This window comes from Pterocles gutturalis, unplaced genomic scaffold (genome assembly GCF_000699245.1).
Source record: "Pterocles gutturalis isolate BGI_N339 unplaced genomic scaffold, ASM69924v1 scaffold40638, whole genome shotgun sequence".
Lineage (NCBI taxonomy): Eukaryota > Metazoa > Chordata > Aves > Pterocliformes > Pteroclidae > Pterocles > Pterocles gutturalis.
The window spans coordinates 1-24,317 of NW_010119420.1; the positions used below are offsets into that span (position 1 = coordinate 1).

The 24,317-nt window shown below is 38.3% G+C and overlaps 1 protein-coding gene across 1 annotated transcript; it reads left to right on the forward strand.

Moving 5' to 3' along the window:
* Nucleotides 1-5,531: 5,531 nt before the first annotated feature.
* HAAO (3-hydroxyanthranilate 3,4-dioxygenase) lies at nucleotides 5,532-24,317 on the forward strand (the record flags this gene model as incomplete). The annotated part of the gene is made up of 6 exons (XM_010076566.1): nucleotides 5,532-5,628; nucleotides 9,705-9,783; nucleotides 18,784-18,867; nucleotides 20,493-20,599; nucleotides 23,471-23,560; nucleotides 24,274-24,317. Coding segments are annotated over exons 1-6 (484 nt in total), but the record flags the coding sequence as incomplete, so codon positions are not given.

A 24,317-nucleotide genomic window follows, 5' to 3' on the forward strand; every position in this document is an offset into this window, starting at 1 on the left:
GACTGTGCTGCCGGCTGGACCGACCCCGCAGTTCCGTGCTCCGGCGACGAGGCAGACAGGCCCCGGCCTCGGGTCGTGCGGGGCCAAATCTCGGCTTTTGGTAACGGGCGTTCGCCTCTCGGTCAGGGAGGTTCATCCTCACTGCCGCTAATTCACAGCGGCGGGGAGATAATGCACCCGTCTGTCGTGCTCAGGGCCAAGCCAGAGAAAAAAGCAACCACGTACTGCCCGGGAATTAAATTATTGTGCCTGTAGTGTCACCAACTGCACACCTGGGGCTTTGCAGTCCCCTTGCTGCTCCAACGCTGTTGTGTGCGACACAAAGGATGCGCTGGCACTTTCAAAACACGTAGTACAGGTTAAAAGAAATATTATTTTTTGAGTGATGCTTAATAGAAATAACCAAAAACATTGGGGTTTATCCCATATGGATAATTCATTGAGGGCTTACTTTACCCTTGGACTGACTCCCTCTTACTTTACTGTAGCAAAACTACTTTACTAAATACAGAGCATCCATAACACAAAGATGTCACACATACAGGTCTAAATGGCTTGTTTCAATACCTGAAGGTATTGTCTTGCTAAAAATTCAAGGATGGAATCAGATGCTCTGGTATGAAAATGCTGAATAGATCTAAAGAGCTAACATTACTTATACATAGAAACAACACAGTGTGTATGTGATGTACTACATGCTTAGAAACAGTTACAACCTTATGCACATGTTCATTGTTAAAGCATGCATGGATTTTTTCTGAAGTCATATCTGTCTTATGGTAAACATATTTAGCATCAGCTGATATTTAAACCCAAGCAATGCTCCAACACTGTTACACAGCTGAGACAGAGACATAATCTTTCTTTTTTTCCACCCATGGTTAGGTATTGTCACCATATTTACTTCTAGGCAGCTCTGCTGGGTTACTGACATAAGTACTAGGAAGCATTTGCCTTTCCACAGCTACTTTACTGTGAGCAAAGCAACAAGCTCTGAGCATTTCATTAGAGTGGATAGTTGTAAGGAGTGCTACACGGCGCTTGGATTTCCACGGCCTCTAAAAATGAACTGTTGGTGGTCCAGCAGCAGGTGACAGGCACTCGGCCAGTTTTAAGTAAAGAACGCTCATCTTCCAGCTACTTTTGGCAGGTTGAGTGGCAGTTACGTGTGGCTTCATTACCTCCTCCTCCCACCTCTGATACATAAGTGAGCTGAAATCTTTTGAGACGGTTTTGAATGGAGACGAGGTGTTTCTTATTTGTCAAGAGAGTTGTTCTGCTGCTGTTACTAATACTGCGGGCATTGCTTAGAATATGTTTCAGTGGTATACACCGTCAATAGGTGAAATAACATGCAGTTGCTGTATGACCATTGACGAAGGTGGCTGGTGTAGAGAAATTTTCCATCATCACATAGGTTTAGATGGCATACCAGAAAATGGCAGGTGCGTTCATTACCCTTAGCAGTGCATCATTACACTAGAAAATAAAATATTTTCTACCACACAAAGATTGGTGTGAATTTCATCCAAACAAGTGCTTTTTTGTCAAATACAAAAATGTTGGGAAGAATCAAAGCTGAAGCTGTGAACATGCAGACAAGCTCTTTATTGCAGATTTAACCTTAGTCTCAGGCAAGAGGGAAGACTCAATGAGTCTAATTTTGGTGTTTATACAGATGATAATCACTACTTGTATTTCAACCAGCCTTCCCGTAAAAGTAACAATGATAATAGTGAAGATTCTAGTAGTTTTTGTGGGATTTTACCTCTTCTATTGTGCTATGTGATTCACCTGCTTCTTATGTTTGTCCCCACAGAGACTGGGGCCCTTCGTAGTATGTTTATGAATATAGTAGTGAAATTTGGCCATGTTAGTTTGTGGGAACATAAATGTACTTGGGTTCAAGAAGCAGGTTTGTTACTGATTTGAATTTTTGTTTTCAGCAACCATATAGGGCTTTTTAATATAAATAATTTTAAAATTTTTTTAAAAAGTACTTCATTTGTATTTGTTCTCAAAGACAAACAGAAAAAGCACAGAATTGACCAAAAATAGGAAGCGTGTTCAAATGGGTGAAATGGATTATTTAGTCATATCCCTGTCTTCCTTTTTACATTTCTTCACAACATTTAAAAAAAAAAAAAAACAGATAAAAAGCAGAAGTTAAAGCTGTCCTAATGCCGCAGAAAGTTACATGCTTCCTGCTGCTTGCAGAACCTCCAGATTTTTACCTTAGTGTAGCTCCATTACTTTAACACCAGTGTAGATAAATCGGTGTCTGTATTGCACAGGGAGAGAAGGGCAAAGTTGAAATGGTACTAAAAGGATTTTGTTCTCAAATTGCTGGTGAATGCAAACATCCCCTGGTAAAGATTTTTCAGAATACTTCTTAGCACTAAAAAAAAAAAAAACAAAACCCAAACCCCCCCCCCCCCCCCCCAAAAAAAAAAAAAAAACCCCAAGCAAACAAAAAACCCAAAACGTTTGAGAGCCAATTTGCACAAAGCTATTTGCTTTCAAGAGTAGAATGGGCAGAGCTAGTGGGCAGCACCCATGCTTTCTGGCTTTATGGTCTGTTTCCCTCTCCGCTTCCCAGGGCCTCTAAACCACTCTAGGTCTTCATCATCAGGTCTTTAGGTGAAAAAAAAAAAAATATATATATATATAGGGAGTAGCAAAAATTGACCAAAATATCACTTTAATACAGATAAAAATCCTGACCAACAAACCCAAATACCTCTTTTACCTAGAAACACAATATTTAGCTTATATGCATTTTGTTAACATATGCTGCTTGCTGATGCTGGACACCAGCTAGTAAATGTAAGTCTCTAATAGATCTGGTGGTTGAGGAAAGTAGAAAAATACGAGTAGGTGCTGTCCTAAACTCAGTTTTTTCTACTACCACTTATTTCCTGCACCCTCAATGCAAAAGATGGATGATTTTTGTGTAGCAGTTTTGTGCTTCAGTAGTCTTGTGCTTCTCTGGCAGCAAAAGCTGACAAACCAAGTCCTTACCTTTGCATATAGGGAAGAATCTGAGCGGAAAGTGAAAGCAGAAACCTCAGCTGCTGGGACAGGCTTTGATGGATGTGAAGAGTCACAGCGAAGTAGACCAGCAAGAAAAATCCAGACCACAATCAGGTCACAAGGCATACTTATTTAGTTGAGTCTCACAGAGACTGCAATGCTGGCTTTTTTTCTTTGCCTCTCCAATACACTTCACAGAAATAGAATTTCATTGCCCCATGCTTCCAGGCCACGCAGACCATTTCTTAGCCCTCCTCAAGAAAAGAAAACACAGTGTTCCCTTACAGCTGTTATACGCACGAGGAGGCCATTAACTGCCTTTTTCAAAACCTCTTGATTTCAGAAGGTTGCAGAAAATGCTACCCTTTGATGATAACCTCTGTTTCATACTAGTGGTGAATTTTATAAGTGAACTTCATTTGTTTCCTTCCTGAGTAGGTCTAGGTATTGGGGTTTCATACCTAACTCTAGCCACAAAAGGGATTTATCAGCTGGTGACTGAGACAGTTTTCTCTGCAGGTAATAGTACCCTGTATTCTGCCTAGTGGAAACAAGTAGAGGCAAGGGATTAGAGTAGGGGTTGCAGACAATAGCCCGGCAGTTAAAACTGGCACATTAATATTGTGGTGAACAAGGCTTAGCTCTATCAATTCCAGGATTTGTGTTTTTTCCTACTGTGGCTTTGTACAATCTCGGTTTTCAGGCCAACAAATGGTGTCCTGCTCTGCAATACGTGTCAGTAATGATGAGGTAGAGCTTTACAAAACTATGGTCATTAAAATAGATTGTCTTCAGTCCTCCTGGTCCCACCAGGCTGGGTCACAATCCCCTAAGTGAAAGTGCATTTTAAGTAGAAGATCTCTTTCAGATGCGGCTAAATAGTGTGCCAGCAGCGTACAGTAGGAAAAGCACAGAAATGGTCCTGTCTGTAGGTCCAAAAACAGGCCTAATGACTGTGCTGTGCACTGGTGTCTCACCACAGCCATTCTGACGGCAGAAAATTCATGTGGCAATTAAATAATGTGGGGTTCTTTTTATAATTGAGTGAAATAATAGTTACTTTGGGCTTATTTCAGAGGAAATTATTGCCAGTCCCATTGTGATTGTACTAATATAGCAGAACTGTAATCCACATGTGAATCTTTTTATCCCAAAATAAATGGATTTTGTTTTTAATCAAGTATGCAATTAGTTTAAAATAAACTGCAAAGAAATTATAGAGATGAAGGTAAAACAGAGTCACCCTTATACATACTGGAATAAGAACATAGTATTACTTCAAACTCACACTCCATTGCTTTTCTCCATTGCAAAATTACAACTGCATAAGGTAAAGAACTCCCAAATTTGTAGTGTTCCAGCATACTGACCCTTCAGTCCAGCAGCTGCACGGCTCATATGTGCAAGGCAAGGAGGATGTACGGCTCAATTTGAACAAATCATATTATAACCTTATACTCTGCACATTCACCTGCTAAGCACACTGGAGATAGAAGACTAAACTATGTCAAGAACAACTGAAAAGTACTAAAATCTTGTAAAGCCTTGATTACCACCCATTTCATGGATTTCAAGACTGAAAATAAATATTTATACATTTACTTACTGAAAAATTGAGGTGGTAGGGAACAGAGCAACCCATCCTGTAGGAACTATGTAGCCACTGAACAGAAACTATCGAGGCAATAAAGTCTAATACAGATCTGGAATGCCTGGTAATTCTCGGTTTCTTGTTTGCCAGATAATTTGATGACAATATGCTGCACTTTCCCAAAGAGCATCACAGAACCACGTTCAGCTCTCCGACAATCCCTGCTGCAACATTAGCAAAGAGTAGATCAAACTAAAATGAGCATTTATGGACAGCTGCTTTTGGTCTTACAAATGCGAGAGAGACTGTTATTTTTATCTGGTGGCAGAAGATCCCAGTATCTTCAAACACACACCCCAAAATGTTCAGCCTAACAAAGTTGAGAGGAGGTGGGAAAAGGAAATGGGGCTCTTATCAAGCCTGAAACACCTATATATAGTTATGCATGTATAAAAATACTTCCTATATATATGTAACTAAACTTTGAGCAACTGCTCTCAACTTGCATCTAACTCTGAAACCTGTTTCTGTATTAGAGTTGAAGGGCATATGCATGCCCAAGTCTTGCCTGTTTTCCTAACTATCAGTTTGTCTATGTAACAAGGCAATTTTTATAAAGAGGTAGCATACACAATTCAGTTGATGCAGTAAAGAGAATTAAGAAACCTCGAGTGGGCAGAATAAGTTTCTGATGAAAAGATGTATTTTAAAACCACTGGTCAATTATTAGCGAAGGTGCTGGAGCAGCAGTGCTCTTCTCAAAGTAACCTTTGGCTGATGGACCTGTCCCCTTTGACACTGAAGCCACCTCTTCTTCCAGCCAATCCCCTGAGCTCTGGGGATGGAGTCACATGCAGTTTGCTCACATAAAGACCGCTCTGCAAACTCTAACATCTCTGTCAAAAGTTTCATAACTGGTGGACGATGGAGCTTCTTGTAAATGTAGGAAAATGGATAGAAGAAAACAGAACTGCCTTTTTGCCACCTGTGTGCAATAAGCTTATGTAAGTAAATGATTTTTTTTTTTACACAGTTCTTAGATATATAAATATTCTTAGCTATAAGAGGAAGCTGCTAAAATGCATACATGGTAAAGATGAGTCAGGAACTGTAGTTCCTCTCAGACTGCAGTCAGTCAGAGTGCTGTTTCAAAGAACAGAAAGTGATTGAAATCTGTTTTGCAGTAACACCGTAAAAGCTATAAAGATCCACTTGAATACACGATATTTGCCTCAGCTTAAAGGCTCTTGTAGGCATTAGACTGAGTTAAGGGAATTTGTGTCAGGCCCTGTGACAATAAACTCATAGAAGTCAGAGGAGATGGCATCACCTCCACAAATGATGAGATTTAGCTAACAGATTAGTGCTGCCGAATTACAACCTGAAACAGCTGCTAGAGCTGCTGAGAGTCATTCCAACATTGCAGTGGAACCTAAGCTGCAGCAGCAGTCAACACTGATGGGAGAAGTTATCTCACTGAGAAAGAAGGAGAAGGGAAGGGCATGGGCACTGGAGGAGCAGGTTTCCAGAGCATTTCCAGAGCTGTCAAGGCAGGAGGGGACCCTCTTCAGTAGGAGGCTGAAGAGGCAGTGTTTTAGAGCACTGACTGGCACCATAGAGCTACAAACCATATTCTGAATTAGACAGGTAATATAAGAAAAAAGTGTGGGCGTTATGCATAGTTGTACAGCAATGTAGAATATTCATGGTTTTCTTTCTTCATCAGTAAGATGAACCTTTTTGTCATTACTGCACTGTTCTGCACCCTGCACTAGCAGTTCTGTGCAATCCTGAAGTTAGCTCTGGAATGCGACATCTATCAGAGGTCAGACAGATCACCACATACTCAGTGTTGACAAAGAACATTTCTTGTGATGAAAAAATGCATAGATTTAAAAAAAAATAATTTTTTCCAACGTAGCTTCAGCCTGCGAAGAAGGAGAGGAAAGCCATCTACTATATGGATTCTTGGTTGCTCACCACCTGCTCCTGGTGCTATCTAAATGTTTACAGGATTTTCCAAAAACACTTTAGGTGATTTTCCAGGAAGTGACTAATAGATTTCCAACATTTTTCCAAAGGCCTTGATCCTTTATGTGCTAAGTAGAAATGTATAAGGCAATCTTCTCACTGCCTTCTACATAATTGGAAGGCAACCACCTCAAAACATTTAAGTAACTTATGATCTGGTGTTTCAAGAGAGAATTAATGGTTAAAAGCTAGGTCTTACAGCAAATCAGTATGACTTTTGGTGTATAAATTTATTATGGCTTTCAAGCTTTAATTTAGTTGTGTTCCATACACTTGAGAGGATCAAAAGTTTTAAATACCTGTTTGGGATTTCAAAACAAAACCTCAGTTCCTGAATCTCCACCTGTTTAAAGGATACAATGTAAGAGCAGCAGTTTGATTAGATGTCTTTTAATGACACTATCTTACAAATTTAAATGCTTTTTAACTTCAACAATGAGCCATTAGTGCAAAATCAGAACCCTTGACATACCTGATTTTTACAGGGCAGCTATGGCACTTTTAAAGCTCTTTTCTGAATTCAGAATATGATACTTACCATAAGGAGACCTAACTGTGGTCATGGACTATCTGATTCTTCATAGTCTTGAGACTTTTTAAAAAGCTGCCTGCTGATACCATTTTATTCATGTGATTAAGAAGCAATCAAGTAATTTTCACACTCCTGAAACCTTCGTGATACTCTAATTGCAAGTCTTAACTATTAACTGCTTTCCTTCCTCATGGTTTTTCTTCTTAACTTAATGCAACTATATGAACCAGACAAATTTATTTACCCTATGGACAAACCTAATGAAGTTCCTGTTTGTATTTGATAGCTGGAATTTTTTGATTGTGTTATTATACAGTTGTTAACAACAGGAATGGTTATCCCATGGTTGCCTGTTTATTATGTAAGACCCAGCTAAATCCATGGGGTAACAGAATTAATGGTAGATTTGCCAAACAAAAAGTTAAGCAACAATGATTTTTAGAGCAATATTTTCACTGTTAGTTATTGAAACAATAACAAAACTGTATCGGTTTCTGTAAAAATTAACTCATCTTAAAAGTAGGCTACAAGATACCCATAGATTGTCTTTCTGTTATTTTATTCTCCAGGGTTGATTTTAATGTATTTCATTAATTATTAGCTGTGTTGTTACTGTTTTGGTCTTCCTGCCCTTCCTTAGAAGAAGGGAACATTAATGTAAGAAGTATTACAGTGCATTCTTAAAAATGAATATTAAATCTGTGTAGTTGTCCCGATACAAAGTCAGGGAGGTTTTGATACGATCTCAGGAGTGAGATTAAGACCAAACGAGGTCAGATACCGTACACCAGAACCAACTTTATTAACAATAAAATGTAAGAGCGATAGGAAAGAGAGGAATACACCATAGAAATTAAGCAAGAAGTCAGGACAGAGAAGCAAGAAACAGTTACCACCCAAGTTCCCGCTACGCTCCGACTATCCACAGGCCTTGAATGGTGAACACACATCTTCGCGCACACACCTCCGCTCACGTGGCTCCCCACACACCACAAAACACACCCTCAACACAACACACACCCCCACAAAACACACGCCGTTTGGGGGCACTTTCCTGCGGGCTTTTATAGCCGGTCCAGATAAAGTCCATTGGGCCGAGGGTTTCCATGGCAGCGGCACGTCCTACACATCCTACACGTCCCACACCCCCTTTCAAGCATGCCCATGGGGTACAGGCGCTTGCTGCATGCTCCCTCGTGGTGCACTGCCCATGTCCCAGTACGTGGGGTCAGCCTTCACACCACACCAGGCTGGCTTCACCACATAATGTCAGGGGTGGGCACAGTTCCGTTTCCAAGCAGTCTTTGAGATAAAAGTCCCACAGTTCAGTCTCTCACAGTGGTACAGCAGTTCTGATTTTTGTTCCCAATTTTAAGACACGGGCATGAAGCCAAGTGCTATAATATATACAGCTTCCTATGATTAAAATAATGCATTTAAGAATTGTAATCTAATTTAATTTGTTAGACTTTTATTTGACCAAGGAATTTGTCACTGTTACTTGTTATTTTGGCTTTATTAATGTCTACTGTCTTGTTCATTATGATTTAAATACTTTTCAAGGTAAACATGATAATAATAGCAGATCAAATGTATGTGTTCAGCAGTTCAGAACAGCTCCTCTCAATTAAGGCTTACGAGGTGCTGACACAGAGGCATGTAATTCTTCGCTGTGCTGCAGGGTTCTGTGTTACTATGATCTCCTATTAGCCCAGGTATTGCCCAGAATCTCCTTACTGAAATGTAGAGGTCAACACCTCCAGTTCACATGTCAAAAAGAGCTTGAGGACAAATTTTAATCACAGCTAACAGATCTGATTTACAGAGGTTTTTTTAGCAAATGAAAACCTGCTAACTTATCTTTTTTTAATAGTGTAAGTGAACTGATAGATAATTGGGATGGTACCTATTCTTTGTGCCAGCCGAGAGAAATACTCATTAAGGCTTTTAAAAGGGGCAGAGTTAAGATACAGGGCCCAAATCTCCTTTTCAGAATCAACCACAATGACAATGAAACCATTGTAATGTTGTTCCACCTTAGCAATAGCAGTATAAATAGAAGTGAAATTAGCTGATAATTTCTACCGTCAGTATCTCTAGTAATTCTGCCAATGGGAAAAGTATGTTTTTACCTTTATTAACCTTTACAGAATCCTGATCTCATCAGTTTACATTAAAAAAGACATTTTCCTGTTGTTCCTGTCTCGTCTCTTACATAGCAATCTTTATCTTTACAGTTCAAAGCTCTTTCCCCAGTTGGTAGCTATTGTCCCCTTTTCATAGCTGGAAGCACTGAAACACCAGGAGGGAGGTAGCTGGCCTTCAGGTCACCCAGCAGGACAGTGGCAAGGTAGAGACATGCGTCCAAGATCTTTTCAGTTCTCATTCTGGATGTTGCTTGTCACTCAGCATTGTTTCATTGACTTACTGTCCTCAAAGAATAATTAAAAAAAACCCACCTTATATGAAATAACATGATGAGTGGAGGTAGCTTTAAAATGTCACTTTCTTTTCTAGGCATCGCCATCAGTTAAATGTGATGTTTGTTGGAGGACCAAATGAAAGGAAGGACTATCATATTGAAGAAGGAGAAGAGGTAAACTATAGGCTGTTTATATTTTGATGGTTTAATTGATCTATAATGTTTAAAATGGAGCTACTTTTGAAGCTACAGCTACAGATTAGCAATGCCAGGCTCAGTGATGTTGCATTTATTAGATCTATCCAAAGACTTAAACAGAATCATTCACCAAAACCATACACCATCTGTGCATTTCCTTTGAAACAAGCTCATGAGATCAGATCTATTTTGTTATAATTAATTTCCAACAGGAAACTAGAGAAAGCATTCTAACACATCAAAATGTCTCATTTCAACATTTCAGAAGAAAACTTTGGAAAGGTAATGATATTTTTAACGTGCTATTTTGTTGCAGAAAATCAATCTGTAATTCAAAAGATTTTTGAAATTCAAAAATAAAAAATATTTCAATTGGATTGAAATTACATTTTTCTGTGCTTTGTGAAAAATATCAGCATTTGCAGCTTTCATTTATGTTTGGAAGGTTAAAGAACAGAGTCTCTAAATATTTTTCAAATCAGTGCCCTGCTCTGCACATCTTCTGTATCAAAATAAAGCCCTCCCACTGCTTTTAGTTGTGAGTAGCTATTGTGCCAAATGCAGAACATAGGAAGAAAGAGTAGAAATCCATCAAAATTGTAACAATTTACATCTGCTTTGTTTACTGCATTTTTCATGGAATTCTCTGCTTGGCCTGAGGACTGCTCTGAGACAGAGGTATCACAGCTGGCTCTGAAGGAACCCTAAGGGAAAGGGGACACTAGAGGCCTGGCAGTAAGGATTTCAGGATAGGAGACAATTTGCCCTGCTTCCCAGCAGAGTAATTTAATTTCATGTAATTCCAATAAAATTTGGCCACCTAATTTTAAGTCCCTTTAGAAACCCAAGCCTAAACATCTACATAGTTCAAGGCAGAAGTGAGTCAAGTTCAATAAATCCTTTCAAAAATAAACAAAAATCTGTTTGCTTATCATGGAATCATTTCTCAAAAAACCAACCCAACCATTTCACAACAGCCTTCATTAATTTTCCGCTATGGATGTGCTGTACAGGTGTTTACAGTCATTATAACTGCACATCTCTGAAAGAGCAGTTGCTACCCTATCACTGCCAGACTCCTGCCTGCTTTGCATTGCCACCACGGTCTCACAGCCCACCCGTGGCTGTGGGCACAGGCATGGCCAGTCACGTCCCAGGTTACCCAGCACACTCAATTACGTCCCTTCTCATCGGTTGTGCAGGAGGAGCTCTGGCAACACCAGAGACCATGCCAGCAAGTTGCTTGGGCTGGGAAGGAGGCAAGCCAGGTCTCAGGGCAATACGTGTGCAGTGATTGTTGCTAACCAGAATAATTTAGCATCCATCATATATTTAGAAGGAAATTCCAGAGATACTTAGCTAGGGAAAACAAAATGTGGTTTTGCAACGTGATTATGTCCCTGGGAAAGGAGTAATCACGGCTGTAGTGTGACTGCTCAGACAGCACTGAGAAGAATATAAAATCTCTACACTGCTGTATGGCATATTAAGTATTGTATGTGAGATTAACAGTGAGTGAATTTTGTTATCAAGGTCAATAGCATTAAAGTTTGGCAAAGCATTAAATGAAGGTATGTGAAGGTACATATGGAAGTTAATGATTCCAAATAATTTTTTCAGTAACTTAAATCTTTTTAGTTTTACACAATTTTTCTTGCTCCGAATAATATGTTAAAGCTCTAAACAAAGAGCAAACACACAAAAAACAAGATGAAGATTAACTGGTACAATAGCCTGCACTACAATACTAAATATATTGGTTTGGTTTTCTTTTCTTTATGGTCTTGTCCCTGCCTGCCTCTCCCCATTCATACTGGATTATCCTTGGTCCCTGATCCATCCCTGTCCTGTTTCATTTTTGAAATTTGTCTGTTCCTCTCTTCACTTAAAATAAAAGTCAGATTAATATAATTTCCTTTGTCTTTTGTCTCTCTGCAAGATATTCATGTGTTTGAAAGGAATTTGGCCTACATTTAATAAGCCTAAACCCATTATATGACTTTCCAACAGTGTAAAACGTTAGCCATATCTGTAAAGGTGTAATTGGTATCAGTATGCAACAGTATAGTAAATTATTGCTAATTCAACTGGATATAACATTTTTTTAGGTATCAATACATCCTCATTCACATAGCAAATTTTTCACATTTACTCTGCAACCAAAAATAGAAACAAAAATCCTATCAAATAAAAAAAAATCGTCAATATATGCATCAGAAACATTACCAGTTAGTTATCAGTTAAACGTATGGGCCAATTTTGTCCACTTCTACAGAGGTACAATATAGTCATACATTGCATTTTGCCATAGCTTTTTACCAGCCACATTTGCACCTTCCTGTGATCTAATTAAGCCTTTAGATCCATGGTGTTCATTAGAGAAGAACTGTCAGACAGACAGTATCCTAGTAAAAGGGCATATTCCTAAATTAGACTTGGGATTATAAAAAAACCTTTCAAAACTGTGTTCAGCTCATTATTTTGGTAGGCAAAAGGTCATTTATAGTTCTGAGTGATAATCTGAAAGACAAACTATATAGGCATACTGTTAACAGGCCAACTCATGAACGCGAAAACCTCCAAATCCTTTATGCAAATTTAGTTGATGCTATTCTACCAGTATTATTCCAAGAGCAAAGAAGAAAGTTAAATTTAGGATTATTTATGTCTGTTCGCTCATTATTTTATGCCTGTTATCACAGTGTGTCCTGTGGCACAGCTTGCGCTTGTCAGCCTGAAGTTCCCAGCAGCAAGGGGTTCACACGCAGAGATGAGGGCTTAGGAGCATCCTCCTGCTCTCAGGCTGTTCTCTGGGGGCGCCGTTAATGTGCAGGTGTGTCGGGAGGATTAGTTGTAACTGTCTAATTATGAGAAAAACTGAAAGCTTGATTTGGACTCTCTTCAAAGCCTTTTAGGATTGTCCCTTGAACATTTGTTTAGGCTAAAATGGCTGCTAGTCTCACACAATTTGTTTCCTCCTCTCAGCCAGCAGGAGTTTCCCAAATATGTAACTCGACATTTTCTTCGTCCTTAGTTTTCTCTCTACTGCTTCACTTCCTTTTAATTTTTCTGCACACTACTTATGTGCCATCCTTCTGTACAGAAGTACTACTTCATACCTGAGACATTGTTTTCCTTTGGACAGATTTTATAAGGAGCCAAATCAAGCTGCACCTTACCAGAGATAGGCCATTCTTTGGCTTGAATTTGTCACTGTATCATATGAATTGTTTTTCCTATTTGTAAATGTTAAGTTCTCCCTTGCTCCCTTCTCCATCACAGAGACAGAGTCAACAAACACCTACTCAGATGTTCTCTGCCTCTAAATCAGACCCATTCTCAAAAAGAAACTGAGTTGCTTTGAGGAATGCATCTTCTCTTGAAACATGGCAAAAAACCTGCTGTGAGAAAGCACCTATACAGCTATACAGACAAAACTTTAATATGTACTAAAAATAACGTATTTGTGCTATATAGCTAGTTTCGTGAGGTTTTCATTTGAATCATTATTCCAATGTACCTCACTTGTCAAGAGAGATTTGGATTACGTGGACTAGTGACTACAATTCTTGTGTAGTCAACTTGATGAGACCACTGGAAGCTTCTGTGGCAGCCCTGACATGATGCTCAGCCCCTCACAGCTACCGGATAGCAGGTACATTCCAGGTACCAGGCAACGGTCCCTGACATACCTTTGTCTCTTGAACTTTTCATCATAGACATCTCACAGACTTTGTGGTGTATTTACTGCGTTTTTGCTTACTTGAAAAGCCTGTGGCTGGGGAATTTCTAATCTTCTCTTATAAATTCACCATATAACTTCCAAAAATATAAGGCAAGTGAAAACTGAAGGGGACTGTATATTTCTGGAGGAAGTTAATGACAGATAAAAACCATGATCATTACAAAGCTTATCTATAGTAAAAGAATTTCAGTTTTGGTGGGTTTTTTGGGGGTTTTGTTTGTTTGTTTTTGTTTTGTTTTTCTTTTTTTCTTTTTTACTGCATTGTGTGGGCTGCTTTGGGTGAAATTGAGATATTCTAACAGCTAAATCTAGGATCACAAAAATAGTTAGGCTCCTGTCTCTTTACCCACTTCTGTCCACCACTTAAATACGATGAATCTCAACTGGCTGACTTTGATTTCTTAACAATTTAAATTCTGATGTAAACAGTGCAGTTCCATGCAGAGAAATTAAAATCAACCTTTCATCTACTACCTGAAACAGATCTGCATTGGCACAATATTCTGCTTGGTTTTAAAAGCCCTGCTTCTCATTGTGCCATGTGTATTTTACCCTAAGTTTCTGCACTCAGCATCTAGGTTGTTTCCCATGGATAGAGCCACCAACGTACTGATGCAGACCCACAGATCAGAGCCCTTATGCTGCAGTCTTAAAGAGGACTCTCACAACAGAAATTCCCTCTCCTTTGATCATCTTGGCCAATCTCCTCAGCTTCTAGCATATTTACACAGTCTTGTTAAGGTATAGTATATGAAGCATGATAGAGATTTGAGGTGACATCTGCCACAGCTCATCTGAGTTTTCTTACCCAAGTTTTGATTTCTCTTTTTCTTCCCCTCACTCACACAGCACAGGTAAGATCTGGCTCCACTTTCTGACAAATTACCTGCTTAAATGAAACCTGACCCCTTCTTCTAGCATATGCTGCTCTCTAGTCAGCATGCTTTTGAGAAACTTCCTTAGCAGCTCAGTTCTCCCTCTGTGTTGTGTGGGGATACTGGATGCCTAAGAGGGAGGGGAAAGAGGGACTAGATGAGCATTCCATTTGGTAGTTTTGTGGTGTTTATCTCCCAAATAAAACTGAGAACATGAGCTGCAGCAAAGCAAGAGAAACTTTTTTGCTTCTTTACATTTAAAAATCTCCACATTTATCTGGTGAAAACTGTTTGAAGATTTTAATAAGAAACAAAGCTGAAGATCCTTTTGTGTCAGAAAGAGATAGTGTCTTCAGAAATAAGTCTGCTGCATAAAATTGTTGGCATGAGTTTTAGTGAGAACTCAGGTTTCATAGATGACATGTAAATGAGGAAAAAAACCCCAACAAACCCCACAACATAGTTGTGTCTACCTTCCTCATCTGTTTGTCTTCCAGACTTTTGATGGCTGAAAAATCTTTTTGATGAGAGAGGGAGAAAATTGTTGTTCTGTGCCCAAATAGATCAGTCACCACTGAAGTCTGGAGAACACACAGGCTCTACTCCCACATCAGAATTTGATTTGCTCTACAAATTAATTTAGCATTTAGCAATCTGGCAAGAAATACAAGCCAGGATATGCCAAGTCAGAGCCTAATCCCTGAAGTGGCCAAGCAATCCCAAACTGACTTTCAGAAGCAGTCAGTACTCAAAGTACATTGCAAATTTCAGATATCTTTAGAGGTCTGTGGATAAGCTCTCAGCTACAAAAGCCCTCACAGACCTCTGAGCTCCCACACCTAGGCAGAGCTTTGTATCAAAGGTGGATCTAAATTAAATTACATACATTGCTGTACATAAAATAAACTTATTTTTAATTAGCCTATACAAACCAATTAGAAATACTGTATTCTTCCCCTACTAGATGCTTCCTTCCTTACTTTGCTAGGATGCGCATACCTGGATGAAGGAGCCATACAATTCTCACCACATTAATATGGTGGGAATGGTACTGCTCTTTTTAAGGCAGTATCTATGTTGAGATTAATTCATATCAAGACAAGCAGCATCAGCAATGCTTCCACTGAAGGGAACAGGGAACTCCCACCTCTCTGCATCTCCACAAAAGCCTGCATAATTTATTTGATGAGTCTCCACAACTGAGTGGAATACCTCTTTACAGACTTGCCAGTGATTCAGCACTGGTCATGCTGCCTTTCACTGCAGCTGGACACAATACTATCAGGTCTAAAACAAGATCAAGAAGAGCGAAGCAGACTCAGGAAGGAGGATGTAATTCTCCTACAGTAAAGAGAATTCAAGGAAAATTAAATGAGTCAATTAAATGACTCCATCTTAAGGGGCTTTCAGTTTAGTTTTCATAGGTATAACTGCAGTTTTAATGATCATATTGAGCAATGTTATGCAAAAATTTTATGCTTAGGGTAAAGAATGACTTCTAGGTGGCTCATAATTTCTAGAGGTAAGGTGAGATTTAATAAGAGGAGTTGTTTTTAGTGTAATTGTAATGAGAAGTTACCACACAGTAAGCAGGAAAGCTGAATGAAAGGCAGAAGTCTGGAAAAAATAAAGGAAGAAAAGAATGAGGTATAAAAATAATAAAAAACGCCAAATAAGCACATCTAGTAATAAGAGGGGTAAAAAGAATGGCAAATAATCTTTGTTCCTTCCTTGAGCCATATTCTTCACCCAGAAAGACAAATCCATGTCTGATTTTGACCCATTATGCAGTAGCAATGTACAGATCTAGGCTTTTCTACAAGGAGATATATATATTATATGTAATAAGAGATCTTGCCATTAATAAGATGCTAATAGAGTGAAAATCTTACACATTTCCTCAATTTTCAGCATTACTGTGGAGAATGGATACCAGATTATCCCAGTAAAAACAGCCCAGCTAGGAAAGCTTGTATTTTCAGGTGGCGTGAACTCTACTGACTTACTCTCTATCTATGCATATGTATCTGTGTATATGCATACATATACACACGCATTTATGCATACCCACACGCACACCGGTACTTCCTTACTCAGGCCTCGATTTTTCCAGGAGATACTTCAGAAAAGGTTAGATTTGCACCGAAGTCAAAGCTCAGTCAGCATTTAGTAAAAGTAACATTCCAGCAAGAAGACAGCACAATACTGTATTGCCAAACTGTCCTGTGAAATGGGCATGGACTGTAACCCACGGAGATATTAAACGGTTGACAGTTTTCTTGATAAAAGTTCCAGGTATAATATAAGCACAGCAGTAGATTTAGTAATTACTGCCACTTGTATTAATCACAGATACACCAGGTGATTTATGGATGACTGAAACAGACATTTTTCAAAAAAAGTTTTGAAGAATAGACCATAATTGACAGTAAAAAGTATTATTTAAATTCAGTCAGAAAAACACTTTTACTGACAATGCTTAGCTCACCTCATTCCTCCTTTCCCATTGCAAAACAATTCTTTTAATTCAAAATTTAGTGTTCAGAATCTTTCCTTATAACTTTCATTACCAGAAAGTTTGCTTAGCCATGTGATTCACGGTCACAAGCAGAATAAAACTCTGCCTCTGTTATCTTTTCCCTCATCTCCATGTCCTGTGCATGTGTTCAGTAACAGCTCTCTCAGTAGTCAAAGGGAAGAGAACACTCCAAAGCTCAACATTTCAAAAAGGATCTTTCAGTGTCAGCATTACCAGTGCCATATTACCAATGGCCTGTGTGATAATCCATCAGGATCTTACAGTCTTAGATGAGTCTTGTTTGAAATGGAGATCATTTCCTTACTCAAATTGCTTTATGTTATACAATGAGCAGTTAGCCTTGCCCCATGTGCTCTGTAATGAGGGCTAGTATAGCATTTTATATCTTCATTCAGTAACACCAAAGAAAATTACAGGAAAAGAACATGGGGAAATGGAGTGCAAGGAGGATAAGTACCCTGGCACTGCAGCCATCTAGGCAAGAGTTATAATTTATCCATGATGATGACCATGGCATAGGGTGAACTTTTCACTCATGTAAGAGCTCTCAGCATGAGCTCTTTTCCTGTACATCTTCAGTTCTCTCTACTGTTTCATTTCTTTCGCAGCATATTTATTCTTGTGTTCATTTCTTGAATTCTCAGTGGCATGTATTAATATTTCAAAACTGTTTTGTAAACAATCCTGATTCAAAAAAATGATTAAGCTTTTCTAGTATTTGAAAACAATTAGCTTGGGGTTTTTATATACTTCGGTGGTTTCTTCTTTCCCCTATTCATTTTCCATTTTGCTAAAATTGCAGTGAATTACTATAAATAAAATTATTTTCATTATAGTTCTAACTTTTAATCAGGTTTCAGACAACTTTTGCTACACTAGCAATTATATGAATTAATCTGTTTGGTATCTAGATACAGCAGTCAGAACGTGGAAAGCATATAGAAGCTTGTCAGAGAGTGGCAGAAAATTAAAATTGACTTTTTGAAGCATTATTGCTCTGTATTACACAAAATAAGGAAAAATGTGTGCATTATTCCAGGTCAATGAGAGGCCTGCCTACAGATCATGGCACAGTTCTGCCATGAAACACGAGACTAGGTCTGAGCACCTCAGAGCCCTCCAAAGACACTCTGAAAACAGGGCAATGGAAAGGTCACTGAAGACAGAATCATGGGTTCAGTGGTTCTGTCCTTAGACCTGCTTCGAATGTAATCCTCTTACACATACAGTAGGGAGAGGAGCAGCTGTTGCTGGGCTGTGAGGGTATCCACAGAAATAAAGCAGAACAGCTTCCAAATGGGCAATTATTCCCATATGAGAAAACTCCATTAAAAAAAAATGAAAGAAACACAAACAAAACTTGTGCATGCATATTGGGAGCTTATTTGGAAAAGTGACATTTAATCTGACTGAATGACCCTGCTACATCTGAAATAAAGCTTTATGTACAGTGTAATTAACAGATGTCCAAACCATAACGTCCCAGCCCTTCAAAGAGTAATTTCCAGGAGTAAAGACAGCATAGCGGAATCCCACTGGGGTCACAGAAGAGCTCTATAAGCAGTTAAAGACCTCTTAGATAGATTGCCAAATATGTGTAAGTTAATGGAAATAACACATACTTAGTAACATTTTCCAAAGCAATAAACGTTGGAAGTCTGTTATTTGTTGTTAGAAAAAAAAAAAAAAAAAAACACAACTGTAAATATTTGCAATTACAGATTGAATGTATTTGTACATATATCCTTTATATACAGAATATGAAGTACAGAATGTTTTGGAGTAGTCGCCTTAATGTTATTTTCCTATTCCCTCAGCTTTTTTACCAGCTTAAAGGAGATATGTGTTTGAAGATAATTGAAAATGGGAAACAAAAAGACATCGTCATCCGAGAAGGGGAGGTAAAGCAGGGTTGTTTTCTGTTATTGTTGTACGTAGGTATGTTAAATGAATATTTTATGAAGTATTTAAAAATAATTTATCCCTGCTGTGCAAGAGATAGCATCAGTTTAAAAAAAAAATCTTGAATGCAGTATAGCAAATTCCATGTAATTAACAGAAAACTACTATACGTTGTGTTCAACATTTCATGGTTTCAATAACAGATAAAAATCTCTCTGGGCATTTGGGTTACCCATTCAGATAGGAATACACTGAGAGGAGTTCTTATTCCCTTGCATGGCATGCAACCTCCCCTGTGAATTCAAGTGGATCAATCTTTTACTTACACACTGTCAGGTACATCCTGCCCACCCACCCAAACATGCCACTAAGCGAACTGCCTAGGACTTGGAAAGTTAAGAGATTGAGCTATTTTCAGCCCCCTTCTTTAGTCTTCACAGTTAGCCTTCACAACCATCACAATATGAGAAGGGTTTTAAAAGAGCAATTTATGGATAAACTGTAATCCAGCTGCACCCAATTGTTTTTTTCCTTGTAGTAGTGGACTTGCTAAAGCATAGATTGCAGTGCTCTAAATGAGAGGGTGACTAGATATTTTATTTGGTATTACTACATGTTATTAGATGTGCTACAACTGCCACTCATTATTGTCACAAGCTTGAACTGCACTCAGTCTTTGAAAGGATTATTTGACCTAGTGCAGTCAGCCTTTAAAATAGAAGACATATATTAGACCCAATAGCTTGATGTCCTTAAAAGTATTACAACGTTTTCAATGAAGGAACAGATCTACATTTTCAAACCTATAGACGGTGAGATTCTGGTAATGCACTTCACACTGGAGAAGTACGTCCAGCTGAGATCATGGCATGTACCAGAAGCATCAATCAAAATGAACACACAATATCATTAGTGGGAAGACTGACACTAGTCCTGGTGAGACACTATCATTACCCCTGATTTGCAGACAAATTTTAATGACTTGCCCAGACTTGGCTAAGGAATCTGCAGAGCTGAAGAACAGTACAGGATTACCACCCTCCTACATAGTCAGATATCTGCTAGAAAAAGGTTTATTCTCAAACTTCAGTAATAGGCTTCTCTCAACTAACTGTTGCATATTCCCTTTGTCACTTGCATAAATAAATAGCCCCTCATATTTGTTAATTATTTCTTGAGAAAATAACACTCCTCATCATGCAATCACAGGTGCTTGCTGTCTTGGAGGGATAAACGTGGATGATTAGTTTAGACATCTTCCTAAGCTGACAACAAACTTGCTTTTTATTTCCATTTCTGCTACTCAGAAATTGCACTAAATTTATAAATTGCAGATGAGTAACTGGTTAGATTTGCATTTCAATTGTGTCTAGCACTGATGATCAAACCAGGAGGAGAGCACCTGGCTGCCATAAAGGCAATGCCAATTCACTGAGAAAGCAAGAAACGGCATCTGCTGGGCTGTTAGTACCAAAGTGGGTACAGCTGCAAAGGAGCAACACAGAATCAACAAGGAGTAGGGGAAAAGTAGGGCAATGAGCAGAGGACTTTTTGGGGACAGAGGAAAGACAACACAAAGAACTGAGACTCCCTGACACAGATGCTTTCCTATTTCTTTGAACAGATGTTCCTCCTACCTGCTAGGATACCTCATTCTCCTCAGAGATACGCGGACACTGTAGGTCTTGTGATTGAGAGGAAAAGGTTAAAGACAGAAATGGATGCACTCAGGTGAAGTATAAACTGCTGGCTAATCTGTTAGGATGCATAATATAAACTTAATTTCTTATGTCAATACAATACTGTGTTTTCCTTTCCTCATAAATTGTCAGATTCACCCTGGCAGTTTAGTACTAATTTTTTCCACACATCTATTTATCTATACACACATAAACAGAGATCTCATTTAGCATTTGATTTATTTAAACACGGAACATGTTGAAATGTCTTTAAATGCATGTTGTGGTTATAGCTAGCTACTCATAGATTGCCTACTACTATTTCCTTGAGTTTTAAAATCTGAGTTCTGTAACAACACAAATCAAACAAAAGATTTTTTTTTTTTAATCAGTTCTGGGAAGCAGAATGTTAATTGCTTTGTAAGCAAAAAGATGAAGAGCAGCTTTCTTGGCAAGTGTATGGAAAGCTGGAAACAAAAGTCCGTTTTCTTAACACTAACCCCCTTATACATTGTACACACCTCTGCCCAGCTTTTATTGTCTTATGAGAACAGCATCTTCAAATAAATGAGAAGTTTACTTTGTATTCTCATGGGAGCAGGACTAAGCTTTGTCCTGTGGTCATACAGAATTCATAAGTCTAAGAAGGAAAGTCACAGCAGTAACATTAGCCAAGTTAGAAAAGCTGTTTTGATATTAACTAGGTACGACTAACCAAGGAGAGTGTACAACTATTCATGTAATTTATAATTATTTAAAACTGCAGTAATATCTGTAATATGCTGTTTCTGTCCTTTTGCCCACAGTTTTGATTGTTGTATGGGCAGTATCACAGCAGGAAGATTGCAAATATGCAGAGATAGAAATACATACTTATTCAAGCAAAAAAAAAAAAAAGTCTAAAGAAAAAAATAAGAAACTAAGAAAAGGACCATTCATAAAAATCACCTGACTGGATTCCAAGCTGAAGACAAATTCTGTTCATTTAAAACATTGCTCAGCTATACACTTGTCCCTTTTTTTCCTCTCATAGCAGGTCTGTGAATCATGAGCACTTGCATTATTAAAATAAACAATATTTTGAGCTAAAAACAATTGGCCAGTGATTCAGATAAGAATGTTTATTTGTAAAAAAGGAACTTAAGTAGCTGTAGGTAACTGTAAGTAAAATAACATTCCTTGTACAGGAAGTCTAGGAACAGCACAAATTAGGGAGATGCTGAATGGCTTTTTCAGGGATGCTGGGCAGATCTAGAGATTTGCACTCCAATTTAGTCATGCTCTTGTGGAGAAAGTAAACTAAAAGCTACCATATGGTTTGCAGGTGTAAAACAATAATTGGATTAACAAAGCACACTCTTAATTGAAAATATCTAATCAGGCGCCTGAAAATAAATCATTTAGAGGTTTTTAGTGCCCTTGTTTGTATGCTGACATGATGAACAAAGGCACCTGAAGTTTTGGACGTGAACAATCATGTCATACTTTTGAACCTACACTGGCTCTCTGTGTGCTCCTGGGAGAGATGGGGATTTACAACCAGAACCTCTAATCTTCTCAAACTTTTAAAACTCCCAGCCACCTGCAGCAAAGATTGTACAAGACAAAGTCATAATAAGCTTTGAAGTATGCTGACTTAAGGTCTAATATTATGTTACTGTTCCATTATTACAAGCCTCAGTCATAAATCAGAGCCCCAACATGCTGATTATTGTACAAGGGAAGAAGGAGCCTGCCCCGGTGTTTCAGACTAAGTAGTGATTACATGCTTTGTACTATAAGAAAAATGCACTAGCTAATCTTAATCCTATGGCAAAAGAAATACAGAAACAACTAAGTTAGATTCTTTAACACTTAGTAAGGTGCAAAGTCCTTCCCAGCCAACACATTTGTAACATCTCTGTAGATTCTCTGCATTCAAAACTTGTGCTTGTAGCAGAGCTTTTTCCATATTGAAGGCATTAATAACATTACTCTCTTCTGAATACTCTTTTTTTTTTGCAAAACCCGAGGAACCAGGGAGCTCTTAGAATTTTTCTGGACAGTATTTATATATATACATAAGACAGACATGAATACACAAATACATATGCATGCACGCACGGTATAATCATACAAGCCTTGTTTCCCTCTTCAAACACACATTCTAGTGACTTTAATTCAAAGGACACATAGGACCTATGTACAGTCAGCTGCAATATGAGTGACTGTACTGGAGCATCACTCCTTTGCCAGTCCACGCAGTCTTTTTTAAATCTGTAGGAATATTCTGCATTTGCTGTTCCATAGATTACAGCAACCTTAACCTATTGATCTCAGCCCAATTTATTTCTTTGTCAAGACATAAAGTAAGGTAATCAGTAAATTCCTCTTCAGAGGGGTGAGACAAAGACTTCCCAAATTTATGCAGCTGACAGCCATCCATTTTTTTTTTGCAAACAAGGCCATAAGCCACCTTGTGTTCTTATCAGCCTATGCATGGGCAACATGCAAGCCGACTCTCTTAAATATGAGCATTTATCTTATAGCTGCATGGAAGCAGTTACTGGAAACAGTATTTGGGGCCAGTTATTTTTGCAGTAACTACATCCAAACTGAGAGCTATTGGTCCCAAGGGACTACAGCACCAATCAATTTCTAGGATTAAATTTGGAAAGTTTGCTAAAGGAATTTGATAACTTATCTGTGGTTGATAAGTAGCAAAACTACAAGGCCCTTGACAGAAATTTGAGCACCCCCACCCACCAGTCAGCTAATCAGGGAAACCAGAAGCTTCCCTAAATAACCATTCTTCAGAATAAAGTACACCAGGCTTGAGAATAACACACTCTTACACACATCAAGTAGCTATTTTCTTGAAAAAACTGAAACAGCCTGATCAGTTAGTTAATAAAAGGATTGACTGATATTTTTACTTTGTTAGATACTATGTTGGAGAGTCAACTAATGTCCTCTTTGAAAAATGGTTTCACTGCGAAGATCTCGGCACTCAACTTAGGCCAATAATTCAAGAGTAAGTTTTTTTTCTGTGTAAATTTTAAAAGAACAGTTAAAATTATCTAACAGATCTTCATCAGTATGTGACTTACATAGTTAATTTTCTGTTTATGCTGCATTTTACATAGACTTGTTAAAAGTTAATTGCTGCTCTACAAATTTTTAATCATATCTTGTATACCCTAAACTCATTAAATCAGATTTTAAAAAATTTTAAAATCAAATGTTCCTCACATCTATCTGGAACAGTTTTTGAACCAGTAAAAGCACATTGCTGCTAATTGCTAAAAGAATGGAATGAAAAATTAACACTGAATTGATGCTAGGTTACTTAGGTAAAACACTAAATTGCTTAGGGCTTCTTTCACTCTTGCTTTAATTTAAGTACTTTTAATCAATATTGTTCAGGAATTATCAGGACTGGCAAATTTGTTAGAGAGCTGCTTTCTAGGAAATGTGTGAATGTCATCAATTAACTAATCAGTTTGTTAAATGGTTGCTGAACATGGATGAGGAAATTGTTTTGTGACATTAACTTTGGAGGACTTTCAGACAAACCCTCCGTCAATAAAATAGGTAAAGCCCTGTTGAGTACATGCATAGGAGCTGGGGATCTGGCACATCCATTGTCAGCACAAAGCTTAATAGCCAGTATTACTACCTAGTCTTTGTTAACTCATGGAACATGAACATGACTTTTCACTGGTGTTTAAATATTTATTATTCCAGGTTTTTCAATTCAAGACAATACCAAACTGGAAAACCAAATCCAG